Genomic DNA, 26,438 nt, shown 5'->3' with positions numbered 1-26,438 from the left:
TGCTAAAATACCAGGTTATTTCCTAGATGAGAAGTTGACAGTCACAAACCATTGCTTTTCACCTCTGGGTCAAGTCCAGAGTAGCAGCCTGAGGTGAAGTGGCTTCATGGCATAGCTGCAGCAAACGCATGCTGTGTACTCTAAAGCACAAGGTTCGTGCTTCACTGCCACTTTGCTGGAGGCAGCAGAAAGGAAGACAAATGGCAGTGACCGTCTTTTCTCACCATTTAGAGAGGATTCCTCTCTAAAGAATGGGCCAAACTTGCACGGCAGAAGTGAACAGTGAAAAACACATATTGCTGTCATCCACGCTGCTTTTGGTTTGGGGATAGAAAGTGTTTACAAATAAACATCTAGTGTCACACCAGTCATGGACCACCTTCTTGGATCCTCCTCAGCCCAGCCACCTGCACACATTATGTTACCACTTCTAGGAAATGTTCCATGTGCTTACATGAGTTAATCTGAACCTCAGACACGGTTTAGCAGGTCTGTCAAACAGCATGAAAATCCTGTCGCCCCTCTGCCTCCCCATTGCTCTTCCCCAGCCTGCAGTCAGCTGCCAACACCAGCAAAGACACGCATTGGCAACTGCTGCAGGGAGAGGAATGTAAGCCTTCCCTCACTGCTGGTTTGGATGAGGGGGGGGTCCTGCTGACATGCAGGCTAATGCCACATAAGTAGCATAATGAGTGCCTCCGTGGGTTTCACTAAGCGATGGAAAGAACTCGCTCCAGTCCTGGTGGTCTGGCTGCAACTTTGCTTTTAACTGTTCGCTTGCTAGAGCAGACAAGCAACTACATCCATAAAGCCCATGTTTTCCGTGGATCAGTGAAACAGTCATATTGCTCAGCACTGCCACAGCTTTCTCAGGACCCATCTCTGGCCCTGCTGTCCCTTCTCTGGCAGGAAAGGCAGCTTTCTCAGGTGAGTCAGTGTCTGCACAGGTGTGATGTCTAGTGATAGGTATCCAGCCCAGTATACATGTTGACAGAAATGCATGAAAAGCATATAGAGGGACCTGATGTCACAGCATTTGATGGCATTAGAGTCATTGCAGGATCATGTAAAGGCAACTCCTGGCTTCCAAAACCTAATTTACAAACACAAGATATAATTCTTGGGTATCTCATTTTATATTTACCTCCCATCTCACCAAGAGTAAAAAATGACAAAGGTGAAAAATGCTCTCAGCTCTGCTGTATGCCAGGGAGAACAGAGATGAATGACACACACAGAACATCACTTCAAGTGCAAGCACAGCCAATGAGCTGCCTTCATCTACCTATGAGTAGCAATAGTGTTCTTTTGATGAGTCTTCAGATACATCTTGGTGTCTATGTCTTATCTGTTTAACGGAAAAATGTGCATGCATATGTTTATTAAGTGAGCTAACACTTCAGAGAGACGTGTGCTTTTATGATACTGCAAGAGAAGTTTCTCTGAAGCTCTGCATGTAGAAGGCAGCAGGTCTAGGTGAGAAAAAAAAGGTGCCCATTCTTTTAATTCCATCCCTTCTTGCTTCTAACATTCACCACAGGATCCCCTGTGATCTAAGGCTTAGCACACTTACTTGGAAAGGAGAATGACACAGTTCTGGGCCCTCCGGCCGTCAATCACAGACAGCTCTTTCACCTTTCGTGTGGAGAGGTAAAGGTCTTCTGTTGAGCCCATCTCTTTCTGCATGTAATTCAAAAGGGGAGGGGGAGAACAATCAGTATCATGTTTCTCACCCAAGACTGACAGGCTTAGCTAAATGCAATGAACAAAGCCCACCCCAACCTGGGAAAATCCACCCACATGGTGAGAAAAGGAGACAGGAAGGGCAGGAAAAATGTAGGTAGATCCTGTAATGCTAGACAAACCAAAGTCATTCATTACCACCTATAAGATCATATTTGATTACAAAACACCGGACCCTACTCCTTGATTCTGACTTGCTGGACTCTATCAAGAGTTACAGTATTATTTTGATATTATTGTGCAAAACTGGTGTGACAGGGAAACCAGGCACATTATGGTAATGCCCACTGCTGTTACAGCATATCTTTCAGCAGATGCCTCCTGCAGGGCTTACACAGGATCCTTGAAAAGCTGCAGCCCAATCAGGAGCTTCTATCATCTCTTAAGGTTGCCACTAGACCAGTCCAATCCCTATTATACAAGAGATCTAAAGAGAAGGGCAAGATGCTATTTATTATGCTAAATACATCTTACTGAGTGGTCAATATCTACATCTGAACTAGCCTCTCTTTTTAAAATTAATCAATACCTGTAATTGTACAGAAACCACCCTTTTTCAAAGTTCTCTGTATATCCCCATTGCCAAGCTCATCACCCGGGGGGGGGGTGGGGGGTGTGTGTCAAAAAGAAAAGTACCCATCCAAAACGTTTGTCACAGCATACAGAGAGAAACTATTTGCAAAGAGTGTGATCATCCAGGTGCTTGTCTCCTTGCCCTGCCTAAATACCAGAGCCATGGGACTTTTTTCACTTCCAGAGATTGGCTTTCTGTAGGTACTTTGAATACCATTTAACATCATTCCTTAAAGGGAAGAGGGTTAATGATAAAAAGTGTTATCCTGAATAACAGCTCTCTAGTTACCAACAGAGTGGGGGGAAGTTGGAAATAGGACAGTTTTTATTTTTCCAGCTAACTGCTGTTGCAGACTTTAAAAACGCCTTTCTATGGTGCTCATGTTGTCATGCCTTGAGATTGTGAGATTTACCAGTATAATCTAGCTTTGAACGCACCCATCAAATTAGCAATGTAACTTCTTTATTAGGATATAACAGCAGGCATGGTGGTGCTTCCCAGAATTCACGCCCAGGACTCAAGTTGATACAGCTCAGGGCTGGCTTACGTCAGCATGAATAATCCACTCCAAGATAGTTTGATGTCCAAATATTTGAGAGTTCAACATAAATCAGAGTCATACTGTTGTCAGTTGAGTTCTTGGTATGATCAACTACAATAAGCCTGTGTTGCTCCTGGACAATCCAAATGTGCTGCAGTGAGCCACTACCAATGCTAATGTCATTTATAAGCAGGTACAATGCACCAGCTGAAAATATTCACACAATAGTCCTGCTGGATGTACCAATTTTTTGGCAGAAAAAGGTTGCAATGTTACTTGATACATCAAATAGTGTTTCCAAAAAAAGGAAAAATTGGGCACTGGGCAAATTTATTATTTCTGAGAGATTAACTAACAATACCAAAAATCAGGGCACCCCCAGAATAATCTGGCATGTACAGCTGTTAAAGTTTTCCTGAGTTCCTTCAGTTTGTGGGGAGGAAGACAGGGGAATGGGGAGAGAGGCAGGTGCTGAAGATAAGAAAGGTACATGTTGGTCTGTGCTCCTGGTTTAAAAGCTTTACTGTTTCTCAGTAGCTAATGCTTGCAGACAAGTACACATGGTCAGTGTTAACCAGCACCCATCCCAAGGAAGAACGCCCAATTTGTTTCGGGGTTTGGCTGTGTGGGGGGTGGGAGTTTAGAAGGCAACAGGAATTGGTATAATAGTCTCCATTCCATTCCCAATTCCCCAACCCACAAGGTTCAACATATATGAATAACTTGAACTATTCAGACATGGCCTACTCCTTGGTCATAAGGAGTGGGCCAGTCTCGTCTAAAAATATATTATCTGCAACTCATACGGAGGAGAGAGAGATATTTATAGATACTTGGAGTTGTGTGTAAGCAAAAGCAGATGAAGCCTCAGGTTTTACTGAAGCCAGATTGCAAGCTTAGCTGAAGGAAAACAGATTGCATATAGACTATCTGCATTTTCTTAGACATAGAAAAAGAGGAGCAAGAGGGCAGTAGCGACCAGCTTTTGTGAGATAGATCAAGTACACAAACCAAGAATAGCTAAAGTCGCAAACTTGACAGACAGGATCCCTGAGTTTTATCTCGTCACTCTTCAACAAGTTTGCATCTGGAGTAACATTATGTGGCTCAAAAAGCATTTCAGATTTTAATTGAAAATTCAAAAAACAACTAAAATTTCAGTGCTGTGATAACTAGACATGTGGAATGTTTCCATCATATTGGTGCCCTGTTTCAAATACAGTTCGATTTTGGTTAGGTGGAGAATTCGTGGTCTGACACCATGGCAGCATCCTAGGTTGCAATAATTGTCAATATTATTTCTACCATATTGGCCTGTTTCATGGTATGTGCTGCCATGACAAAAACTAGTAAATGGCCCAGAGTCATGTATTAGCCTCATCCAGTGGTAGAGGGTCTGATTGGTCTTTCCAAATACAATTCTCTGAGCTCTCATGGTGAGGACTATTCCCTTCTGAAGCCACCAGAGACACTTGTGATGACATCTAAACAACCCTTTTCTGAGGGCACTGCTCTTCCTAAAAGTGTTGCCAAGAATTTTGCTTAAGATGATGAATAAATTGAGAGGTACCCACTTTGATGGCATGTGGGCACTCCAATATATCTACTTCATTTATACACCATTTCAGTCTTTTTCTGAAATTTCTGAAGGTTTCAGCAGTCTGAAATGAAGTAAGCTTTTCTCCAGTCTAAACCTTCTGCTCCTCAGCTGGCACAAATTGTTCTGCCTAACCAAAGCATCTTCTGGTTCTACATAAAGAAGGGTCATCTTTATCAGAAAGTCTGTGACGAGTTAATATATCTGGAGACTTCAGAACTGTCCAGAGCACACGGATGACAGATGGGGACAGTGGAAGTGAAGACTCCCTTAGACCCCCTTTTGTTTTCCACTAGAGAGGCTATTAGTTTGGTTAAGGAAGACTTGACATTCTACTTTGTCCCTGGTCCTTTTCCTCAGGGCCATCAAAAAGGGGACTACAGATACCAGCAGAAACCACAGTGAGATTATAGACAAATGAAAGAACAGGAACTACTTCCTACCACAGAGCTAATACAACTAAAGGAATTCTTTCTACTACCTTCCCCACCCAGAATGCAGAGGTGCAAGGACATATGCAAGAGTAGCATGAGACAAGTCATGACTCCATAACAGCATAGTGTAGAACTTCACCCTCCCACACACTGCAAGAGGCTCAGGAGGCAGAGAATGATACTCACCTGCTTACAGGAGGAGGGGTTAGTTAGCAGATCCTATGCAGGCAGCAGCCACAAATAACAGAGAAGGAAACATGCCAAAAATTAGCCACAGAGAAAGATATCAAGTTTAACAAGGCAGCTGAATTTAGACACACACTGTTTTCCAAGAGAATAAAATGCTTAGCAAGTAATACTGGCCCAGATGGTTTAAAGGTATTTCAGCATTTTTTTGCATATTTTAAACCAGCAGATGTTGGGTCTTTTCTGAAAAGCATAAATTAAGTCTCCAAAGCATAAATCTCTTAGGTCTTGGAACATTAGGTACGATAATGCTTAAATACCTTTACAAATCTAGTCTGGAACCTTACTGAAAGAACTGCCAGGGTTAAAACTTGTGGGTCAGTTCTCCTCTCCTGATGCACCAGCACAGTTTGCCATTACTGGTAACAATTTGTTTCAATGGTACATTATACCCTTTAACAACTTAGAGCCAAGTGTTTTGAAAGCACCCTGTAACAACCAAAGCAGCTTTACAGCCCTACTGGGTGACAGACACCCGCTATTTCACAATATATTCCATACTCCAGGAAAACACCAGATATATTGAATCAAAAGGTCAATATTACACAGTATGATTGGAGCAAAGTCAAAAGACAAGCGTAAGAATTCTTGGTCCAACATTCTGTATCCTGGACAATTCTGCTTTCCCTCATAGCCACCAAAACCAATACATTGGGCTTGAGAGAGGAGAACAGACCCTTTGTCATTAAAAAAATGAAGAAGAAAGAAAAGCCATTTAATGTAAATGAAACTGGAAAAATATGAAGATCATGTTAATAACAGCAAAGAAAGAAATATCTTTATCTGTACTCATTCAGCATTTCAGATGCACAAGTGCGGGGCTTTGCATTGACATTTTTCTTTACAGACATTTGGATGAAGTTTAAAAGTCACAAACCCAGGGTAAACACATACTTGGCCAGAGCATAGTATTTCCAAAAATAAGAGGAGAAAAAGACTAAGTATGAATCAACTGGAAAAGTTCTCATCAGATTTTGATTCAAAAGCAATTTTGGTTGCCTGGTCTTTAAAAGAAGAAGAAAACTGATGAAGACTTGCTGATTGGAATACAGTTCGCACTGAAGTATGGATGAAAATGTATCACATAAAGTAAAAACAACATAATAATTAAGGGGAAAAACCTTCAACAAAAGCAGGAAGGGCAGCAATGCACCTAACTACACAAAAATATGACTATATAAGTGATACTCTCATGTCTGGAGCCACTGTCATACAGTGAATTTAATGAGGATAAGAGAGAACTGTTCTGAGACCCACAGAAGTCACTCTGTGGCAATGGCTCCATTCCAGTGGGCAGGGGTAAGGGTCAGGTTAGTTTACGGTGGAACAGGCCAGGCTGCTTTTCAGTGGTTGGTAAGGTAGTCATAAATATTATGATTCTAACAGGGAGTCGTCGGAAGAGGACAGCTTTGGCTTTGAGGCCCAAAGGAAGCAAGGCTTTGCATTTCTAGTGAGGAAGCTGCAGTGCAGGCACCTGAAACACAGGAATGGCACCTTGGTGCTATCCACGTGCAAGATACGTGTCTGGCATAAGGCAACTGGGAGCTCACCACCAGAGCTAAGCTGTTGGCAAAGGCCCTAAACCCAGTCTTGTAACAACACTGAGGTTCCATGTGCCTTTCTTTCCCTCTGTGCTGATTTTAGCTGGGACAGAGTTAATTTTCCTCACAGTAGCTGGTGTGGGGCCATATTTGGGATGTGTGCTGAAAATAGTGTTGGTAACACAAGGATGTTTTTATTACTGTTGAGCAGTGCTTACACAGAGCAGGGGTCTCTGCCTCTCACCCCACCTGTGAGTGGGCTCAGGGTGCACAAGAACTGGGGAGGGGACACAGCTGGGGCAGCTGACCCCAAATGACCAAAGGGATATTCCATACCATATGGTGTCATGTTCAGCATATAAAGCTAGGGGAAGAAGAGGGAAAGGGGTGGTGTGTGTGTGTGTGGTGATGGTGTTTGTCTTCCCAAGTAACTGCTATGTGTGATAGAGCCTTGATTTTCTGGGTGAACACCTGCCTACCTGTCAGAAGTAGGGAATGAGTTACTGGTTTTGCTTTGCTTGCATACACAGCTTTTGCTTTACCTATTAAACTGCCTGTATCTCAACCTACAAGTTCTCTCACTTTTACTTTTTATCTGTTTCTCTCCCTCATCCTGCTGTGTGGGGAGTGAGTGGCTGCATGGGGTTGAGTTACTGGCTGGTGTTAAACCATGACACCCTCTATGAACTAAGTTCTTGTTTCAGGGAATGAGATTCACATAAAGAGAGAGGGACTCACTGAAACACCAAAATTTGCAGGAGCAGAATGAGAAATAAAATATCATCCTGTAACAGGTAACATCACATTCTTCACACTTCAAGTTGGGATACTTAGGCAGGTGGCTGTGAGCTAGTAAATCAGATGAGTTATTCATTATGTTTATTGGATTAGATAGAAAAATGAGAGACAGAAGGGAACAGATGGAGACTCCAAAAACAAGGATTTTTTTTTGTTAATTTTAAGGTACTGAAAAAGGTAATCAGAATGACAATGAACTAGTCACAACCGTAAGGCTTAATCATAAAGGGTGTTTGTAGCAATCATGTCTGTCTTTTCCTAAAACTTTGGAGCAACAATCCAGTTCTGCAGAGTAGAAAAGACTGAATTTCTCCAAACATATTCCAAAAGCAAAGGAAAGCTGGGGGAGTTCAGGGAGTGCAAGTACAATCCCTCTCCTGCTAAATCTTGTTCAGCAGAGATAGACAGATTGAAGGTGTTCTGCTTTCCAAGAAAAAGAGGAGTGGAAAAAAGACATTCTAATAAATGGCTATTTAAAAAGTATGCTGTTTGTGTTAGAATCCGTAATACAGATGGTTTCTGTCACCTAGCCAGTTGGGTCAGTTGGCTGTTTAAGAAAAAATAGACAATGTGAAAGACAGCTAATTCAGTCACCTTGCTCAGTACTCAGGCAAGTGCAGACTTTTTCTCTAGATAAATGGGAGAAATAGAAAGATGGGTATCAAGCATGAATATAGTGCTCAGGAGCTTTTGGAAGGCATTGGCTTCTGAGATCAAACAGAGATTTACCTGTTGGGAGCTGTTGTCTCTGAGAGGTGACCATTAGCATGAAGTATGTCAATAACAGAAGACTATACTCTGCCCTGTAAGTCCCTCCTACTTCTTTTGGTCTTGTGATTTTTTGAACAGTGGCAGAGCAGCAAAAAATGTAGCCTGACTGCAGGTAGACAAGGGCCCAGATCTCTGTCACGTGTTCTTTCCTTCTCAAGAAATTCAAGGAAGACAAGCGTGGAAGAGTTCACCCCTACCTGATGTCTCTGGTACGCGGAGAACATCTTTTCAAAATCTTCTAGATCCAGCACCTTGAATGCTTTTAAATCATCAATCTCATTCCAGATTGTGCCGTGGATCCTCTCCTGAAAGAAAAGATTATATTTTAATGTGATAGCAAAAGCTTCTAGTTAAGAACATCAAATCCCTATTGGACAGATTGTTCTCTCCTGCTCACTGTCCATATTCCTATGTATTACTGCTGCCATTTCAGAGGGCACACTTTGTTTTAAGAGTCAAAGGAGAAAAAAAGTGTGTTGTGTTTCTTTGGGGTTTTTTAAACATACTGAACATTTTGTATTTTTCATCACAGCAAGCCTCTGATGAAAGGGCAAATTCCAAGACTAGCAGACGACATCTCAAGCTATATCCAAGAGCCCACAGTACATTTCCTTTCGAGAGTGGCCATCTGTCTAAGACAGCCATTGTGGTCATGCTGAAAGAAGCGTTACTATCATGAGGAAAAAGCTTAGGAAGGGCACTGATGCATGACAAACGCCAGACACATATTCCCTTCTGCAAATTTGGCCAGGTTCTTTTGTAAACCCCAAAAGGGTGTGTGGTTTCCATTCAGCCTGCCTGTAAAAGTAGTTTAAGATTTTATTTTACTTTTAAGGCTCTGAGCTTTTGATGCCTAATTGTTTCCTATTACATGACAGCCCCTGTCTACATGAGCTCTTTCTTGACTCAGATAGACACAAACTATACCCAGATCTCTGAAGAGATCATCCACACTAACTGTAAATAGTCACAACCCACGTTATACATTACTTTGAGTGTCAAGGGATCCTAGATGTCTCGCAGATGATTAGCATGGAAGGAAACAGGCACAGACTCCTCCTCCAACTTTGCCGTCCACCAACCCTGGACCAAATAAGCTCTTGTAGCACATGAATTAGTAGATCAGCAGTCATCCTAAACTGGGAGAAGGCCTTGGAATCTCCTGCTGACATTCTCAGGACAGATGTCCTTGCAAAGAGGACAAAGATTGAACTACCTTCTCCTTCCTACTGACTGCTAAAAGTGAATATTGTGTGGGACAAGTTTTGGGCAATTACCGTTCAGAAAAAAGAAACATGCTCTTCATACCTGACACTGCTGTCTTCCAGTTAATTTAGTTAATGAAGTCTACATTTATTGTACTTTATTAACTGGAAAAATAAGGAAGGTGTTGATTAAAAAAAAAAGGAAATGGACAGAAAGGATTGTAAAGAGACCTGAACAAATCCCAGGAGGTGAAGAGCCAGTGGAACACTGATGCAGAGAAAGCCAGAAACAGCAAGCAACAGCAGTGAAACCCTCACACAGGCTCCAACTCTGAAGTACCTGACTGTACCTACACAGCAAAGTGTGTTAACACTTCATTATCAGAACTAATTAGGAACAGGCTCTACTTCCCATTCACAGTCATCAAAGTAATGAGGGAAATGTGCTAAGCCACAAGACTCAAGGAGCAAGGAAAAACACCTGATGGGAGGATGAAATGAGGAGGAAATAAAAGTGTGAAGTGTTCTGGAGGAAATTCCTGGCAGGGCAGACACCCTGGAGGAAAACCAACACCCTCCCTCCAAAGGCAGCCTGTGAGAGTGCCTTCAGGCAAGGAGGGGTGTCTACAGTGCTATTTGCAGTGAGAGCATATACTAGATGGGAGCAGCACCCATCCCTGAACAGGCTCATCAATATCATCGTAGTATTCCTTGCGATCAGCGCGGCTCTTCTTTCAGTAGTAGGAAAAACATTGCAACCCTTTGACTGTAATGTGGCAAATGGATTTGGGAGGCTCATCACAGCCAAAGGAATAGGAAACAAGTTAAGTTTCATTTCATCCTAACCCTGGAACACTACTGCCAATCTTAGCCAGAGCATGCAGGCAGTGTTCATTCTCATTCGATTTCCAGGCTGGCTTTATAAACCTTGAATTATAAATCCTGAGGGATGCATTTCAGCATCAGAGCAGTTCTCCAAGTTCCTCACTGTTTCATATTGTCTCATCAAACACTGAAATGGAAGAGTATTTCTTGACAGGAGCCAGTGGACATGACTTCAGGAGCAGTCTTTAGTCATCATTGGGATAGAGCCCTGAGGATGTCAAAAAGCTATATGCTGCATATAGCATATGGATGTGACTCAAGAGAGCCTTGCCCATCTACCTGCCCAGCTGCAAAACTCTCATAGCAGTGAAGTTTCCGCACATATGGCAAGAACAGTGAAAGTGTGCTACCAAACAGACTGGTCCAAATGAACTGCAGAGGTGTCAGAACAGGCCAAACCAAGACTCACAAAGGGATTGCAGAGAGTAGCTGTCATCCATACTTTCCCAGAAAAACAATCCAAGGAAGTGAAAGATATTTTCTTTTCAATTTAGATTCATTTTAAGATCCAGGTTGAATCTGGTCCTGTATAGGATGGTAGGATGGTTTGTACGCTACTTGTAGTGGAAAGACAAATTCCAATGCAGCACCCAGTATGATGGAGTGCACAAACAGAACTTTGACCCAAGTGACCCAATTTTAGCACTTAAAAACCAAATGGGCTAATTCAAACTCAAAACAAGGCAGGCAGAGGTATAAACAACCTTTGTTACACAAAACACTTACAATGGGACTGCGCCTTCTATTTCTACTCTAAGCTTCACCCTTGGAAACTTTTGCTGTCAGATAATTTCTTACACTGAGCTCTTGCTACTCAGTTATGGATTAACTGGCTGATAGTTCCTTGTCATCAGCCAGAGAGACTGACCGTTGTAAGAGAAACAGACTTGCATAATGGGGTTGCTATGATAAATGATTCCCTCTGCACAATAAAAAAGATTTACGGTCCCTAAATAACAATTTTAAAACAAATTCTTTATTTCTTCTTTCCCTTTTTCTTTTTCTTAAAAAAAAAAAAAAAAGAGGTCACTATCTGTAACATGCTTTTCTCTCCATATTTATTTATTCACTCATCCATTATTGATTCATTTATTCATTCTACAGGTCTTCAAAGATATGTGCTTCCTGTGCTTTGCAAAGTTTTGGCCCCCTTTGAGAAACAAATCCTGACTATGTTTCCCACTGTCCTCTACCAAATGGAAGCACGTACTAGGCACGAAGCATATTATTATCAGAACAACTATTGACAAGATCCATTAAAATTGACCTTTTGCTGTGTTGTATTTAACAATTTGTTTGCTGTAGCTGCTGCAGTTATGCCGTTCTGCCTTTGTAATGAAACCCTATTTGCTGAGAGAGCTACCAAGATTAGAGTGTGACAATACTTCATGGAGCTGTAAATCATATCAAGCTGTCCTCTCCTACATCTAACAGATTGTTTTATTTACCCTGAAAGATGAATTAGTGATACACTGCAAACCACCGAAGTCCATCATGCCTCAATAACCTCACAGCACAAGTGAAAACTTTGATCTTTCTGGGAAAGTCTTCCATTTGTCCTGCAGGTCCAGGGACATCATGGAAACTATGAGTGTCCTGTGATTACTGGAGCAGGTGACCCTGCCTATTACGTTAATATTTTACAAATGTTAACAAAATTTTTAAATATTTACAAAAAGTGGAACAATTAAAATTTTAATTCATAGTTACATTATGATGCTGCAAAAGTGATATGAAAAGAGTGCATTTTTCAAATTTCTCTTGATGTTAGAGCCTCTCCTCAGTGCAAGAGAAATCCATTGAGCAAAAACTGTATTTCTGGCATGTTTGTTAATTGAGACAGCTGTTTTATCTCACTGTAGTACTAGGCACCACTGAGGCTATTACGAGTAGCTTCACACTGAGATTTTGTAGAAATCTTTCCATTAATTTTGAATCTCTGGCAGGAATCCTGCATCATTGTTAGCCATGACCCCTAGGCTGCTTTTAGGAAGAAAGTTTCAGAAATGGGAATCATCAATAACATTAGAGAAACATTTTTTTTTCTTAAATAGTGTCAAAATGAACATTTTCTATTTATGTGATTGATTTTGGTGGTAGGGTTTGGCTTTTTTTTTTTTTTTTAATCCTATGTGGTATGTAGAACAAATACCTTTCTTCTGAGACTATTTTACCTGGTCATACATAGGGCTGGCTAAAGAAAGTCCCTTTCAGATTATGGACTAGAGTCATTACCAGCCTGACACGTAACAGGAAGCTGCTTCTCCAGCAGCACAGATGAAGGTTGGCTCAATTTACTCTGATAACTTCAAATCAATACATTTATTAAAGAGGCAATTTTATTAATCCATACTTCCAGTGTGCTTGAAGCCAGTCCATCATTTGGACTGACCATAAATGCCTGGTCCCTGTTTGACCTTGGGTGTTGTATAAAATTCAAAGTGGGAGACCAAACTACTGATCTCCACTTGGTGTCCAGAAACAAAGGAAGGAATCTTTCCAGGACATTACAGTGGTTACATTGCAATATCTCTTTCTTAAAAAACAGAGGTCCTTGGCACCAGTATGAATGGAATTCACAGATGATACTACAGTGCTGTATGAATGGAGCTGTGGAGTGGAATGGCTTCACCGGAACTCAGCCCATCCATGTATCTAAATAGCTTTGCACTGATGGCCAGCTCATATCAAAGCTTGTACAAAATATTTAATTCTCAAAGGAAATTATTGGGGAGTTGGAGTTTCCTCGTTAGAAGCATGAATACTCTCCCATCAAAACTTTTTTCAAACTTTTTTTTCAAACCATTTTTGTGGTGCCCGTGGGAACTGTGGACAATCTGTTACTGTCAACTGCTAGGACTTAGAATATATTTGATCATTCTCCTAACACCCAACAGCTCAGTCCTTTCCTTCCAAACATAACATCAGCACTGGGAGAAAAGGTGTCATATGAATTGCCCTGGAGAACAGCCTTGATCCTGCTACTGAGAAAGTGTAGCACAGACAAATCCCTCTGGACTAGCCCCCCTGCGCTCCTCTCAGGCTCTGCTGGCTTTGTCTCACTCCCTCGAGTCAGGCTGCGTGGCCAGAACAGGGCTCGCTCTCATGTGGGCTGCCTCAGTCCTACCATCATCTTTACAAGTACTTAGGAAAGCTTAGGAGAGAAACTCTACTAACGGCTTTAAGAAGGATGGTCTAAACCAGTATACAGAGACACCCAGGAGCTGAATAACTTCTGACCTGGCTGCAGCCGTGATGTTGTGTACAGCTCTGTTTCCAATGCTGTGTCACTGCACCTCGCTGTGTCACATGGTGCAGACGTGCCTGTGCTCTTTGCTAACTAGACCAGTCTTTAAAAAAAAAAGGAAAAGATATAGATGGTGTCAGGTGCAGTTTTCCTTAAAACGTTTTTGTGGGGAAAACCTGTATCCATGTGAACTGGAAGTGAAACGCTATCACAAACCACAGTAATACTGTGCACACTTCCAGGCCTCCGTTTCCAATGCTCCAAAGCTCCAGCTATGCTGCTCCCAGCCAGTGAGCTTGTTGTGAGTCTGCCTTCACTCCTATATGGCTACTGTGGCAGTTCAGGAGAACACCACAGAAGTGCAGTGATGGTAACAAAAGGCAAGATGAGGCTGTCTGACCTACCCCCGACTTTGCATTCAGAGGATTCATAATCACGTGTACAGAAAGAGAGTGCCTAGTACGGAAGCAGGGAACCCCAGGTAACTGATGAAGATGGCCAAAACTTATCACCTCCACCAGCAGTCAGGGGACTTAATTAACTAAGTAACAAAGTGCAGCCCAAATAACAAGGCAAGCCACCTGTGACTGCACCACAAGTTTTGCAAAGACCTTACTAGGTCAATACACTAACACTGACAAACACCCCAAAATGAAGCCCCCACCCCCTGCGCCCCTTTCCCCAACTACTCTGCCTTCCTCAAAATAGCATCTTTTACCCACCTCACCACCCAGGTCTTCAATTTTATTAGCACAGCTGCCTTCACTCCTAACCAGAGGGCAGGATAAGCCTACAGTTACTGTACACTAAACAGAAACACCTGTGACCCTCTTTTTCATATACATTCATATACATACATATATTAGTTATTATTCCTGTTCTTCAGAGCACTACGTACCATGTTCTGCAAAGGAAAATAAATCCCTATCCTTACATTCTCTCCCACACCCCCCATGTGGCCTTGACAGACAAGCACAGACGGTGCAGCAAATATTTCACTTCACTTTATTTTAAAGAAAAGGAGTGAGGGGGAGAGAGAATTCTTGTGGCATTCCACAGGTCCCTGGACACTCATTCCAAATGCCGGAGTTGGGCCCTGGGTGAGTTTCAGTCTAAAAGAGAACCTGGGTTTCTAGGCAGCCATCCAAACTCAACACAGACACTTTTTTTTCTTTCTAAATCAGTTTAAAAAAAAATATTAAGACCTAAAGAGAAGGGGAGGGGGAGAAAAAGAGGGAGAGAAGGAAGGCAGAGAAGTGGAGGGAAAGGAGAGACAACCAAGGTAGAAGAAAATATGCAACAGGAAGAATCCAAGTCCTCTGTTTCATTGCCAGTTTGGAGTGCTACCACCAAGAGACAGTTGTAACCAGGCAAGAAGGGCAGCTTTCCTCATGGGCATGAAGAAAGAGTGAGGACAATGAGTCTACCTTTCTCTCCATAAGTATAGCTTCTGCCAGGGTAGAGGAAGCTGGTTTTGGAGCTGGCTCGCACCATGTTTTGCCGACACAGGCTCTGGCCATGCTCTCTCCTTACACATAAGCAAGGGCAGCTCTGGTACACCAGTCCTGAAATGTCCAGCTCTGATTTGTGTGTTCAGTCCCACTACAGGTTTACTTAGCTGATAGCATGCCCAGATCTACTGCACCTTAATCTAACCAGCACCTTGGTTATCACAGGAGGTACACAGCACTTATGGAGAACTGGGGAGCCTTGCTCTAGTTACTGACTCCTACTTTGACCTCAGCCCAAGGAAAGCAACAGTATCATTCACTTCTCTCATGTCATTAATCAACATCCATTTATACTTATCACATAAATTAATTGCCGTGACTACTGCAAATTCTTACCTCACTCAGCTTAGCCCAATTGAAGGATTTCAGTGGGTGTGAAGGCTGTGGGATAGATTTCTTCTTCAAGCTGGTGCCACTGCTGCTGAAGGTAGTTGTTGAAGGGGGTGGCATCCCCATGCTGAAGAAAGGTGGTGCTCCTGGTGGAGGAGGAGGTCCTCCTGGAGGAGGTGGTGGAGCAGGAGGAGGGGGACAGCTGGAGAAAGGCAGAGGAGGTGGCAGCGGTGGCAGGTTCTCAGACATGTGAGAAGAGGACAAAGCTAATGGGCCACCTGGAGGGGGTGGAGGTGGGGGTGGGAAGGAAATGCTGCCCCCTTGCTGGAAAATAAAAAACACAGAGAAAAAAAAGAAAGCAAACAGTTTAAAAGGCACAATAACTCCATGTTGCCAGCTGATGCGATTTTATTACAAGTCTCAAAATATTTGATGTTTTCTTTAAAGCCTCCTGCACTCAAAGCCATGCAATAAAGGGAGGAATCTCAGTTTTCATTTAAGAGAAAGTTTCAAGCCCTTGAAGTTGTAGAGAAGAGCTTGAAAAAAGGAACCATAAATGGCTCAGAAAAACAGAAAGCTAGTAAAAGAAGCCAAAATGTATTATTTTCTCCTTATGTAAGAAAAAAAGAGAAAAGTTCAATCTTATGAACTTTTGAACTCCTGGATTTTAAACCTTAGGTTTGAAATACTGAATACCTGTCATTAGGCCCCAGTAATGCAAAGCTGGAGAGGGAAGGAGGGAATGAATTTGCCTTTTTCAGCTGGGGAACTGAGGCTCAGGCACACTGCCGGGACAGAAGCAGCACCGAGCTGGAGAAAGCAGCTGCAAATGTCACTTCTGCAGAGCTCCTGGGTAGTACAGACACTCTTGAATCATGACAGGAATCCTGTTTCTTCACTAAATTTACTTTTGTATCTGGGAGATTTCTCTCTGTTTTGCTGAAATAGCAGCCAGGACCACCCTACTCGCCACTAGAAATTATGGCTGGAGGAGGACACATGTGTCCCAGCAGCTCCTGCAAGGAAGGTGGTTGAGGAGAAGGAATTCTATACCATTCTATATAACCAGCTCGGGGATTTTGGTCTCAACTAAAAACTGAGCAGCTTCTAAGTATTCTTCTCTATAGCTGGGTAGGCAAACTCTCTTTACAGTGACCATAGAAAATGTTTCATGTATAATGTGCTTTTGTTCATCATTCACCAGTTAGCAGGCTTTAAACAAGGACGGGATAAGTCCCAGTCTCATACCGAGAACTCATTAAGTTGAGCCACCAGGTCATTCATCTGGTCCCGGGTCTGGCGCAGCTCCAAGGATTCCTTCTGCAGCTTGTCCTTCATTTTGTTCAGTGTCTTCATCATTTCATCTTTCTCTTGGGTCTTTGTCTCACATTCCCGCTCTTTCTTCTCTAGCCTGCTCATCAGCTCGGCATGATCTAGGGAGAACAGGCAAACAGGGCTGATGAAATGAAGCTCATCAACAGTCCCCAAAGAGATACGGGTTATGCTGAAATCAAGCTGACAAATCTGTCAGTTCAACTGGGGATGTATAATGAGAGTAGGAAAAGGAAGACAGAGCCTGACTGTCCTGACAGTGATCTTCAGTGATCAAGACAGCAATGTCCAAGTTTCACTTGGACTGTAAAATCACTTTGTGTGAGAACGGGGGGAAGCCTCATCCACAAAAACTGATCACCATGAGACAAAATGTACTGTATGGAACAAAGCAGAGCTTGTTGAAAGGAAAAGTTGTGCCCAGCTCTGCTACCTGCTAATCTGTGATTGAATAGGGGTCAGTCTTGCCTCCTCTTTTGCCTCCACAAGCGCAGAGGACACACTCACCTTTTCGAAACTTCTCTGCCTGGTCCCTCCACTGTTTGACTTCATTTTCGTTCACCAACCTGAAAAATTAATTAAAATCATTTAAACTTGTTCTGAGCTACCCAGGCTTAAAGGCAATTGGCCCTTATGTACAGCAATCAGCAAAAGCAACCTGGTGAATTTACACTTTTATACAGAATCATGCCAATGGTCAGTCTGGTTCCAGATCCCGATCCTTACTTTAGCCAACAGCTAATATAAATGTGATGACTCAAGCGTGATGTTCAAAGTCCTGAAAAGGGATAAAGGAATGCCTGGGGAAAAATCCTGATATCTTCTTTGGGTAATGCCCTCAAAGTGCCAAGTCCACTTACTTTGAAAAAGAGAAGTCAGTTATAGCTGCTGTGGGTTACAAATCTCCCCCACCTTTAATACAAAAAGAGACTGAAATACTTTTTTCCATTTTCTGTGCTTCTATTTTTTCTCTCATACAAGGAGGGAGGATGCTTATCTATTGGGTATATATCAGTAACAAGGCAATGGTCATATCTCATACTGGCACAACTATTTCCTATTACTGACAGAAAATATGCAGGGCATGCTGGGGATTGATTAGATACGCAGAATGAGGAGTGGCTATGAAAGTAGAAAGGGAAATTCAGGCACAAGGTCTACAATGAAGCCTGATACACAGACAGACAGAGATCAACACTAGTGTATTTTTCAATAATAATAAATCAGTTTTGATTTTGGCTCATGCCTATAACAGGAGGGACTATAGGATTTTTAGTACGGGAGAATTTGATTTCATATAAGGCTTATGGTCTATAAAATACTCTTTTCAGTGGATAATTCAGAAGGGTAATGGGCCATGAATTACCTGCAGAGGCAGATGGATGGGATGAAGACTCCAAAAGTTTGGCTAAAGAAGGACTGGGAACAGGGAAGTTGAGATGAGAGCCAGCTTATGTAGCTAGACTTCTCAAATGATGCATCCTATAGGAAAAATAATGGTAGTGCCCTCATCCAAGTCTGTGGGTGAGACCACGCAGACATTTTATGAAGAAGTAAAAGGTTTTGTGTGCTAGGTGGGGGCTGCTTTCCACTATTCCAAATCTTTCTACACTATGTGCTCATTAGTTAGGAATGAGATCTAACTAGAGATGACCAAATTTTGGGGGTTTTTTGAGTATCAGTGAAAGCTTTCATCAACATTCTGAATGAAAAAAGGCACATGAGGAAGCCTTGATATAGTATCATGGGTACTTTTTCTGCTCTTCCAACAGCTTAATATTTAATAGAAATTAGAAGCCAAAGGCAAGGACTTTGCCAAAAAATACCATCTGGTTAAGATGTCATTAGAAGGAAACTTTTTAGAAGACTAACAAGATAACAAGAAACCGTAATTTAAAATAAGAAACTCCACAGATACGACATTTCCTAAGCACCTGCATTTTTACCATACATTTGTACTTGCATAGCAGAAATAAACAATAATAATGCAGCTTACATTTTTATGATATTTTTGACATTGAAGTTTTCCAATGGAGCTATATCTGGATCATCTCCTCGTTCATCCTGAAGAACAATTTGTTGGAGTATTCTGTCCAACAGCTGCCACTGTTGGAAATTTCCTCCATTCCTCTTGTCTGTATAGAAAAAGACCAACCTGTGAGAGCTTCTGTTTCTGTCCCAAAGTGCCCAGACTTGCCAACAGACTGGCAGTCTTGACATTTCCACCTTCCATCTCAAAACCTAAAGTACACAAAGCCCAACCCCAAACTGTTGCCACCGGATTATTTACAAACACCTGGCATATAGGAACAGCACGTAACAGGCACAGGCAGCTCTGTGCCTGATCTGCAACTTCAGGCTGTGCAACTCTTTTGACAAAGTAGCTCTAACTTGCACTTTAAATGCCTACAGAGGTGATTCCTTTGCGATAGCTGTTACTATTTTTTGAGGCTTGATGTTGGGGGTTTTTTTTAGTACCTACATAACGTGATGCCCAGGCACTGCAAAAAAACAATCAGATGTTCTATCTGCATGATTGGTTATCTGCAGGTTGGCGAAACTCAACTGGCATGAAAAATTCATACAAACATGACCAAGAAGTGTGGAGAGAAAGAACAGAAATTGAACCAAAGAGGCTGATCCTATGGATATCAAGCAGAAGAGCCAGGGCAACATAAAATTCATCTCATCTCCCAGAGTTACCTAACCTAGACCTTTAGATTCGTTAAAGTTGCTTCAGTATTGGCCTGGTGTAGCAGGATTCAACCTTCTGCCACCAAAAATCCAGGTTAATACCAAAAGCTCAAATTCTGTCATAAAGGGTAATATCAAGGAGACCACTGGGACAAACCACTGCTTGAATTTCTGCATGGCAGTACTTGCATCTAACAAGTGTCTGAAAACTTACCACATTACTTTCTGAGAAATCACACCACAGTAGGTGTCCCTCATGCTCCCTTCTCAGTTCAACTGACTGAAAGTGACAAAGTATCAGCATCTCATACCTGACAGGATGAAGGCTGGCAGATCTTTAGCGATCTTGCTACCTCTTCGCTCAGCCACTACACTCTGGAAGTGTAACTGAATTATTTTATTACTGCTAAGAGGAAGATTCCTATCAGTTCTCATCAAAATAAATGCCAATGTTCTTTTTCTGTTTGAGTTCAGGAGCTCCCCACTGATGCACTGCCATGAGACAGCAGCCTAAAGATATACTGTGGAATTTCCCAGTGGCAGAACAGCTTTCAGTACCACATTGTTTCACCAGAAAAATTCTTCAGAGCATTTTGTTAATATTCAAAATGGTATCTATTTCAGGGAATTCCCTGATACAGAGCAGAAGAGCTCTTTCTTCTTTAAAATCTCTAACATCATTAAAAGCTCTGTCAGTGACTAACTGGAATATCTCAGATGCTTAATTTTATTTGTGAATGCAGAGAGGTCAAGCTGCTGCTCTAAGTATTGCAACAGAAATCTGCTGGATGAAGTCAGTGTAAGATACCAAGTTCCTCATCCACTGCTAAGCACTGAATGGAAGACAAGGGCAGTGCGTGTCCTGTTACCTGTGTCCCTGCACCTACATCAAAGCTTCACCCAGTTCCAGTATTCACCAATACCCCTTGATCTGGAAAACTGATGTACTCACATGGCATCTGCAAGCAGTGCTGGAGGATGGATAACAAATAGGGATAGGCATCTGTGTGCTTCAATCTCTTCTTGATCAGCTCAAACATCTGAGAGGCACTTTTGGTATCAATGTGGATCTGAAGCAAGAGAAGGTAGTGAAAGAACAAATAAGAAAAAACCCATGCACAGTCAAAGCCTGAACACAGTGACAGGTAAATTTCCAGCAACTGGACATCTGTAGTCACCTGCAATGTCCAACTGCAAGCTCCAGTAAGAAGCTGGCATGTGGTCTTTCAGACCAGCATTGCCATCCCCTCCCCAGTATGGGGAAGATCCCCAAAGTAAAGGGCTAAAAAGGTGGGAGGCATGCAATTCCATCGAGACCTGTTCTGGAGCAAGTAAATTGTTTGAGTCCTAGAAAGTGATGGCACAAATACTAGAAGCTAAGCAGGAAAGGGATAGTTGTTCTTTATCAGTCTACAGCAAGAGCTGGTCACGAAGAAAGGGAAACTGACTACTCTGGAGGCTACAGCCTCTTACTGTTGCTAGAGGTTGTGCAAACTGTCCTTGTTCTATGCTTATCTTTAAAATCCACCCAATCTAAAATACTGATCCTCCCTCCACAGGCTCTGAGGTGACAGTCTTCAGGAGAGTTTCCTGTAATCTTGGGAAAAGAATTAAAGAAGAACCCAATTCACTCATGGTCCCATAAAAGGAATGTCTGCAACTAGAATTCATCTGGATTATCGGGACTGAAAACACGAGAGCAGGGTTCAGAACCTCCTCCACTCCTGAACCTTCAGCCAAACAAAAGAAAGAAGTCTTTGTCAAAGACACTTGACAGAAGCCCTGTCTGTTATCATTGCTTTCATTGTTCACACATCACAGACCCCCTGCTTGCTAAAGGAGAAACTGTGAAAACAAGAGCACCAGCTACTCTTAGCACCAAAGTCAAAGTTTCAGGGAACGCAAAGGGAAGTTGCACTTAGTATCCAAAGCGGATGTTCAGCTTTGGCAAGTGCTCTAGAGGAAAGACTTACCAGGTCAAACCGCTTGGCTAGCTCCAGGTCATCTTCATTTCTGACCATCTCGAAGAAATCTAAGTGTCTAAGAGAAAACAGAAAAACAAAACAAACAAAACCTGCCGATGTTCACAGCATAATTCAGATGTAAACTAAACATGTGATAAGGAAGCAGTAACACCTCACTTCCAGCTAAAACACTTTGAAATTGGCAAGCCTTTCTTACATGAAGTGCAGGGATATGTATGCAAGTCAAATCACGGGGGTCAGTGACTGGCCGAAAGGAATGACTGGCTGAGGTACACATGATTTTATCTTATGCTAAGTGTTGAGGTAAGGCTGCTAAAATTAAATATAAAGTAGGAAAGTGATATTCGGTTTGTGACAAACGTAATGCCTGCAGTTGTAACACATTTGTAAAAAGTCCATGCCATTATTGTTAACCAGATACTAGATTGTTAACAAGTTGTTTCCATGACAAGGTGGAGCAGAGTGGACTATTTAAATAGCAAGGCTTGCAGTTGTCTTTACACTTGCCTGTTGATGAGCACAGCAGCATGCCTCTGTTGGGATCTAGCAAGAGATACATTTGACCATGGCATCAGGACTTCTCTTTCATGGAAAGCAGAGCACAACAAATGATGTGGAAAGAGGCTGTGGCATCCCTCTGTATAGACCTGGTGTGTAGCCTATATAATCCAGGCATCTGAGAATTCTCTGAAATCTCTGTTGTCATTCTCATCACTGTAATTTATAAGATCCAAAAGTGCCGCTAAGATCCTCCTAAACATGCCTGGTTACTGACCATAGACAGTGTTTGCCTTTAGGACAGATTCTACTCTTGGTTATAAAGTTGTAGATAGTAAGTAACATTACTGGTTCCAGCTCTGCCGCAAACTGCAGGCACACACAATCCTCCCCTGTGACATTAATACACAGGTATATTCCTCCACCTGCTCAAAGATGCGAGATTGCTCTTTGTGACAGGCAGCTGGTGCTAATGCAGAATTTCAGGCATGTTATATTTTCCCCCGGGATAGCTCTATCACCTCATAGCAGCTCCTGAGAGAGCAGATGTTTGGGAAAAAAATTTGCCTTTGAAAGCTGCAGGCATAGACCTAATCCATAGGTTTTTCACCATGTGCCGTGGTAAACTGGACACTTCTATCTAGGAATATCATATATATCTACAAGTATAGAGATACCAGATGCCTACAAATCAGTCCTGCTCTGCAGGAAGGGGCTTGGAGGAGCCAACAATAAGGATAGTGGCACATCAACAGGTCAGTGTCTCTCCACAAAGTTTCATGTGGTCACAGGAGAAGGTAGACTCTCATGGCTGCCTGCTTTTACACCTTACAATGCTCCATTTTGTTAAGCAAACAGACTTTACCAGGCTCCTCATAGGTCCATCAGTCTTTCAGCTTCTTGAAGTGTCTCAGCCAACTTTTTTCAGATTGTTTATTCCAAGTTTATTTCAGCATGTGGCTTTGTGAAGGGTTTAATTTAAGGCCATTAACAGGTTCAACTACAATTAGCAAAACATGGAATTGCTAGAGGAGAAAGCATTTATTATCCATATAACTTTTGACACAGTAATTTGAGGTGCCATTCAGTGTTAAATTTTGTGCAGTAGCAGGGCTGTTTGAAGATGCTCCTCTTACTTCTCTCTTGCCCCCTCGGCATCTCTACATCTTTGCCTACCGTGGGTGCCTCTTTTCTCATAGCTGTGCAAGTGCCGGAGTTTATGAGGGCATGCTTCAAGCTAGATTCCCTGAGTCTAAAGAAAAACCCTTGGAAATTCAGAACCTGTGCTTTGACCAAACCTACTCAGTCTCAGTGAAGTCTATTGGCTCCCCTCCCACCTACAGGGCAGGCTTTTGTTCTGTTTTTGCTTACAAGAGAAAGTAATTTGAACTGTTTTCTCTCTCTTCCCCCCCCCCCCCCCCCCACCTTCTCTTCTCTCCTCAGTTTGATTGTTATCCTCAGCTTAGAAGAAAAGCAATTCAGGAACCAACTCAGCACGGTCACTGGCAATTTAGTATATATATATTTCCTACTCCAACTGAAGATTTTCATTTTAAGGGCTAAACTTATTTTTGTCTTTCAGGGGAGAGGCAGAGATAGCTTTGCGCTTAAATCTGAAACCCAAATGGAGAAGATTTTCTAAGAATTCTTTCTGTTAATCAATAGATGTTCTCAGAAAGCATGTCTTACCTGTCCAGTGTGGCATTCTCATGTCCTCTTAGCTTGTCAATGACAGGCTGAATTCCCAGCATTAGAAACTCATACCGTAGGTGTAATCGGAACTCCAAATTATCCTTAAAAAGTGGAGGAAAACCAAGTTATTGGGTTCCAAAAGCTTTTAATTGCATTACAAAAAAATAATACTTAAGACCTCAGTTCTTCCCTTTTTAGTATCCTCTGTCCTGGCACCAAATTCACAGGATAATTAATTCCAATAAAGTAAAATAAATAAACAAATAAATAAAAATCATGCCTTCACCCCTGTGTTTCACTTAAAATTCAATCTTCATTTATTTAAAATGAATTCTGCATGTCCAGTCATAAAGACAGCATGCTCTGTATTGTTCCATATAGAACAAAATTTACCAGTGTCTGTCCTGCTAGTCTATTAGACGTCCACCTCCTGCTTACAGATGAACAGTACTGCAGTCTCTCCCTTAGTTTGCATGGTTATTTGTCATAAACCCACCATACACTCTGGCAAACTTGACATCTAGTCAGTGGGATGTTACAGGACTGCTGCAGACAGACAAACACATTGCCAAACAGAGCTCTTACGAGCTTGACGGCTGTTATGAATTAACCAAAAGAAAGAAAAGCCAATGTAACAAAGCTAACACTTTTTTTTAAACAAAATCAGTTTACACTACCCTCTAGACTCAAAAGAAATTCTTGTTAATGACATAAAAACAACGAACTGGCTCTGAAATGTCTCCCTTTGACATTTTTATATTAAATTGTTTTACATTTGGCTTTCAGTCAAAACAACATTTCAAAACATTTCTGAAGGTAAAACACAACGCTTTCTAAAAGGCTGAAATAAAAAGGTAAATGCTTTGCAGTTCTTTAAAAAAAGCAACAACCCAAACAAAAAAGCAAACACTAAAGAATCCCAAAGTAATCATTTAAGTACAAGTAGTCTATGTTATATTAGAAGAGGCTGGGAGTGAAATACTGTGGAAGACATTCTAAGACTAATATTAACAAGTAAGCATTATTTTCCACATTCTATATCCACCCAACAACACAAGATTTGTGACTTAATCTACTAGACATTTCTAAGGTAAATGTCCTGGTTTCAGGTTTTTACTAAAGAATACCTTCTAGAATGACTTCCAGGACAGTGACTCACCTCACCAGCACCGGCATTCAGAACAGCATTGATAAAGGACATGATGGCTGTTTTCAGGTTTACTTCATCTCTGTATCGCCCCATGCTTCGGTCTAGCTCGTTCAACAATGTCTGAAACAGAACAGCAGGTCAGGTTAGAGGATGTAATCTAATTTCTTGCACCACTTTCCATACTGATCATGGGACATACACACAATCTTCTTTTGATTTGCTGCATATTTGCCTAAAGAAATAATTTTTTAGACAAGGTTGTTAGCAATTTTGAGCATGCCACAGTAAACAAATGAAGAATAGCAATAGGAATAAAATGCCCACCTGATACTAATGGACAAAAAAGGTTGGTTTTTTTTTTTAAACAAGCTATTATTTAAGGAAAAACAGATGTCTTTTATAGTTCCTGCCAACATGATCTAAGACAGCAGCATAAGGATGGCCTTCCTAGTCAGTTAACTCTGCATGGTGAATACGACAAGGAGTTTATACACACAGAAAACATTATCAGACTCATACATCCTTTCCACTTCCATCACTCAAGCGATTTTCATTATTTTCTTGGATCTCAGCAGGATAGATTGCACTGATTAAAACAGGGGAGAGAATCCTAAAGAGAAGCTGTCTTTTAAACCTATATCTTGGTCCTTCACTTACAACTATTTCACACAAAGCAGACAGTTATCTACCTTTCGGTGAGCTCCTTTTAGGGGTTTGCAAACAACAGGAATATCCCCTTATGGATACAGCTCCAAAGCTCAAAGGTGAATTTTACAGCCCCACTGGAAATGCAGTTAAGCTCTAGTTTCCTTGTTACAGAATCATAGAATGATTTGGATTGGAACTGATCTTTAAAGCTCAACTAAGTCCATCTCTCCTGCAACAGGAAGGGATATTTTCAACTACATCAGGTTGCTCAAAGCTCCATCCAGCCTGACACGAATGCTTCCAATGATGGGACGTCTACAACTTCTTTGGGCAACCTGTTCTAGTGCCTTGCCACACTCATAAAAAAAAAAAAACAAACCCAGAAAAACCACCAAAAAACCAAACCTATTCCTTTTATTCAATTTAAATCTAGCTTCTTTTGGTTTAAAACCATTACCTCTTGTTCTGCTGCTGCAGGCCCTGGTAAAAAGGTCTTTCTCCATCTTTCTTATAAGCCCCCTTTATATATTGAAAGGCTGCTATTTGTCTCCTTAGAAAGCATATGTCACCCTGTTAACCAAATAGCAGGGATATTTAATATCCAAGGCGTTATTATCCAACAACGTTGGTAGCCTTATATGGTCAATTTAGGATTAATTCCACTTGAATATTTACCAAAGAGTTTATATGTATAAACTGATTAGCCATGAAACAACTCTACTTTTAGCTTTGCACTGATGACCATGAATCTTCTCTTCAGGATCTTCAGTTCATAATTCCAAGGATGATTTTCCTTACTGGAAGAGTAACAAATTCCACTTGAGATCTGACAGTTCAATTGTATGTGTCTCATTCAAGCATTAATAATAAACACCCCACACTCATATATTTGTTTTGCTAGTGTACTAGAAAAGACAGAATTCTTTTTATTCTTCCCAAGAAGTTTTTGGCCATGAAGGGAGAACGAAGACAAAAATAATTTGTTAGGGTTCAGCACAGCAGTTCCATCTAAATAA

The 26,438-nt window shown here is 41.6% G+C and overlaps 1 protein-coding gene across 3 annotated transcripts in view; it reads right to left on the bottom strand.

Moving 5' to 3' along the window:
- DAAM2 (dishevelled associated activator of morphogenesis 2) overlaps positions 1 to 26,438 on the bottom strand; it is a gene marked incomplete at its 5' end in the record, with an annotated part of 119,149 nt that overhangs the window by 28,322 nt on the left and 64,389 nt on the right. For 2 of the 3 annotated variants that reach the window (XM_084260972.1, XM_084260973.1), the window contains 10 exons: positions 1,574 to 1,680; positions 8,443 to 8,550; positions 15,430 to 15,747; positions 16,672 to 16,856; positions 17,263 to 17,321; positions 18,752 to 18,890; positions 20,402 to 20,519; positions 21,423 to 21,489; positions 23,622 to 23,725; positions 24,784 to 24,894. In XM_084260972.1, coding sequence (XP_084117098.1) covers positions 1,574 to 1,680; positions 8,443 to 8,550; positions 15,430 to 15,747; positions 16,672 to 16,856; positions 17,263 to 17,321; positions 18,752 to 18,890; positions 20,402 to 20,519; positions 21,423 to 21,489; positions 23,622 to 23,725; positions 24,784 to 24,894 — 1,316 coding nt within the window. Of the gene's footprint in view, positions 1 to 1,573; positions 1,681 to 5,075; positions 5,109 to 8,442; positions 8,551 to 15,429; positions 15,748 to 16,671; positions 16,857 to 17,262; positions 17,322 to 18,751; positions 18,891 to 20,401; positions 20,520 to 21,422; positions 21,490 to 23,621; positions 23,726 to 24,783; positions 24,895 to 26,438 lie in introns of all 3 variants that reach the window. The other variant, XM_084260974.1, reaches the window with a different exon arrangement.

The sequence above is a fragment of the Gallinula chloropus genome, assembly GCF_964237585.1.
Source record: "Gallinula chloropus genome assembly, chromosome: 3".
NCBI lineage: Eukaryota > Metazoa > Chordata > Aves > Gruiformes > Rallidae > Gallinula > Gallinula chloropus.
The sequence above is the reverse complement of the archived record's forward strand: the minus strand, read 5'-3'. Positions and strand labels throughout refer to the sequence as shown.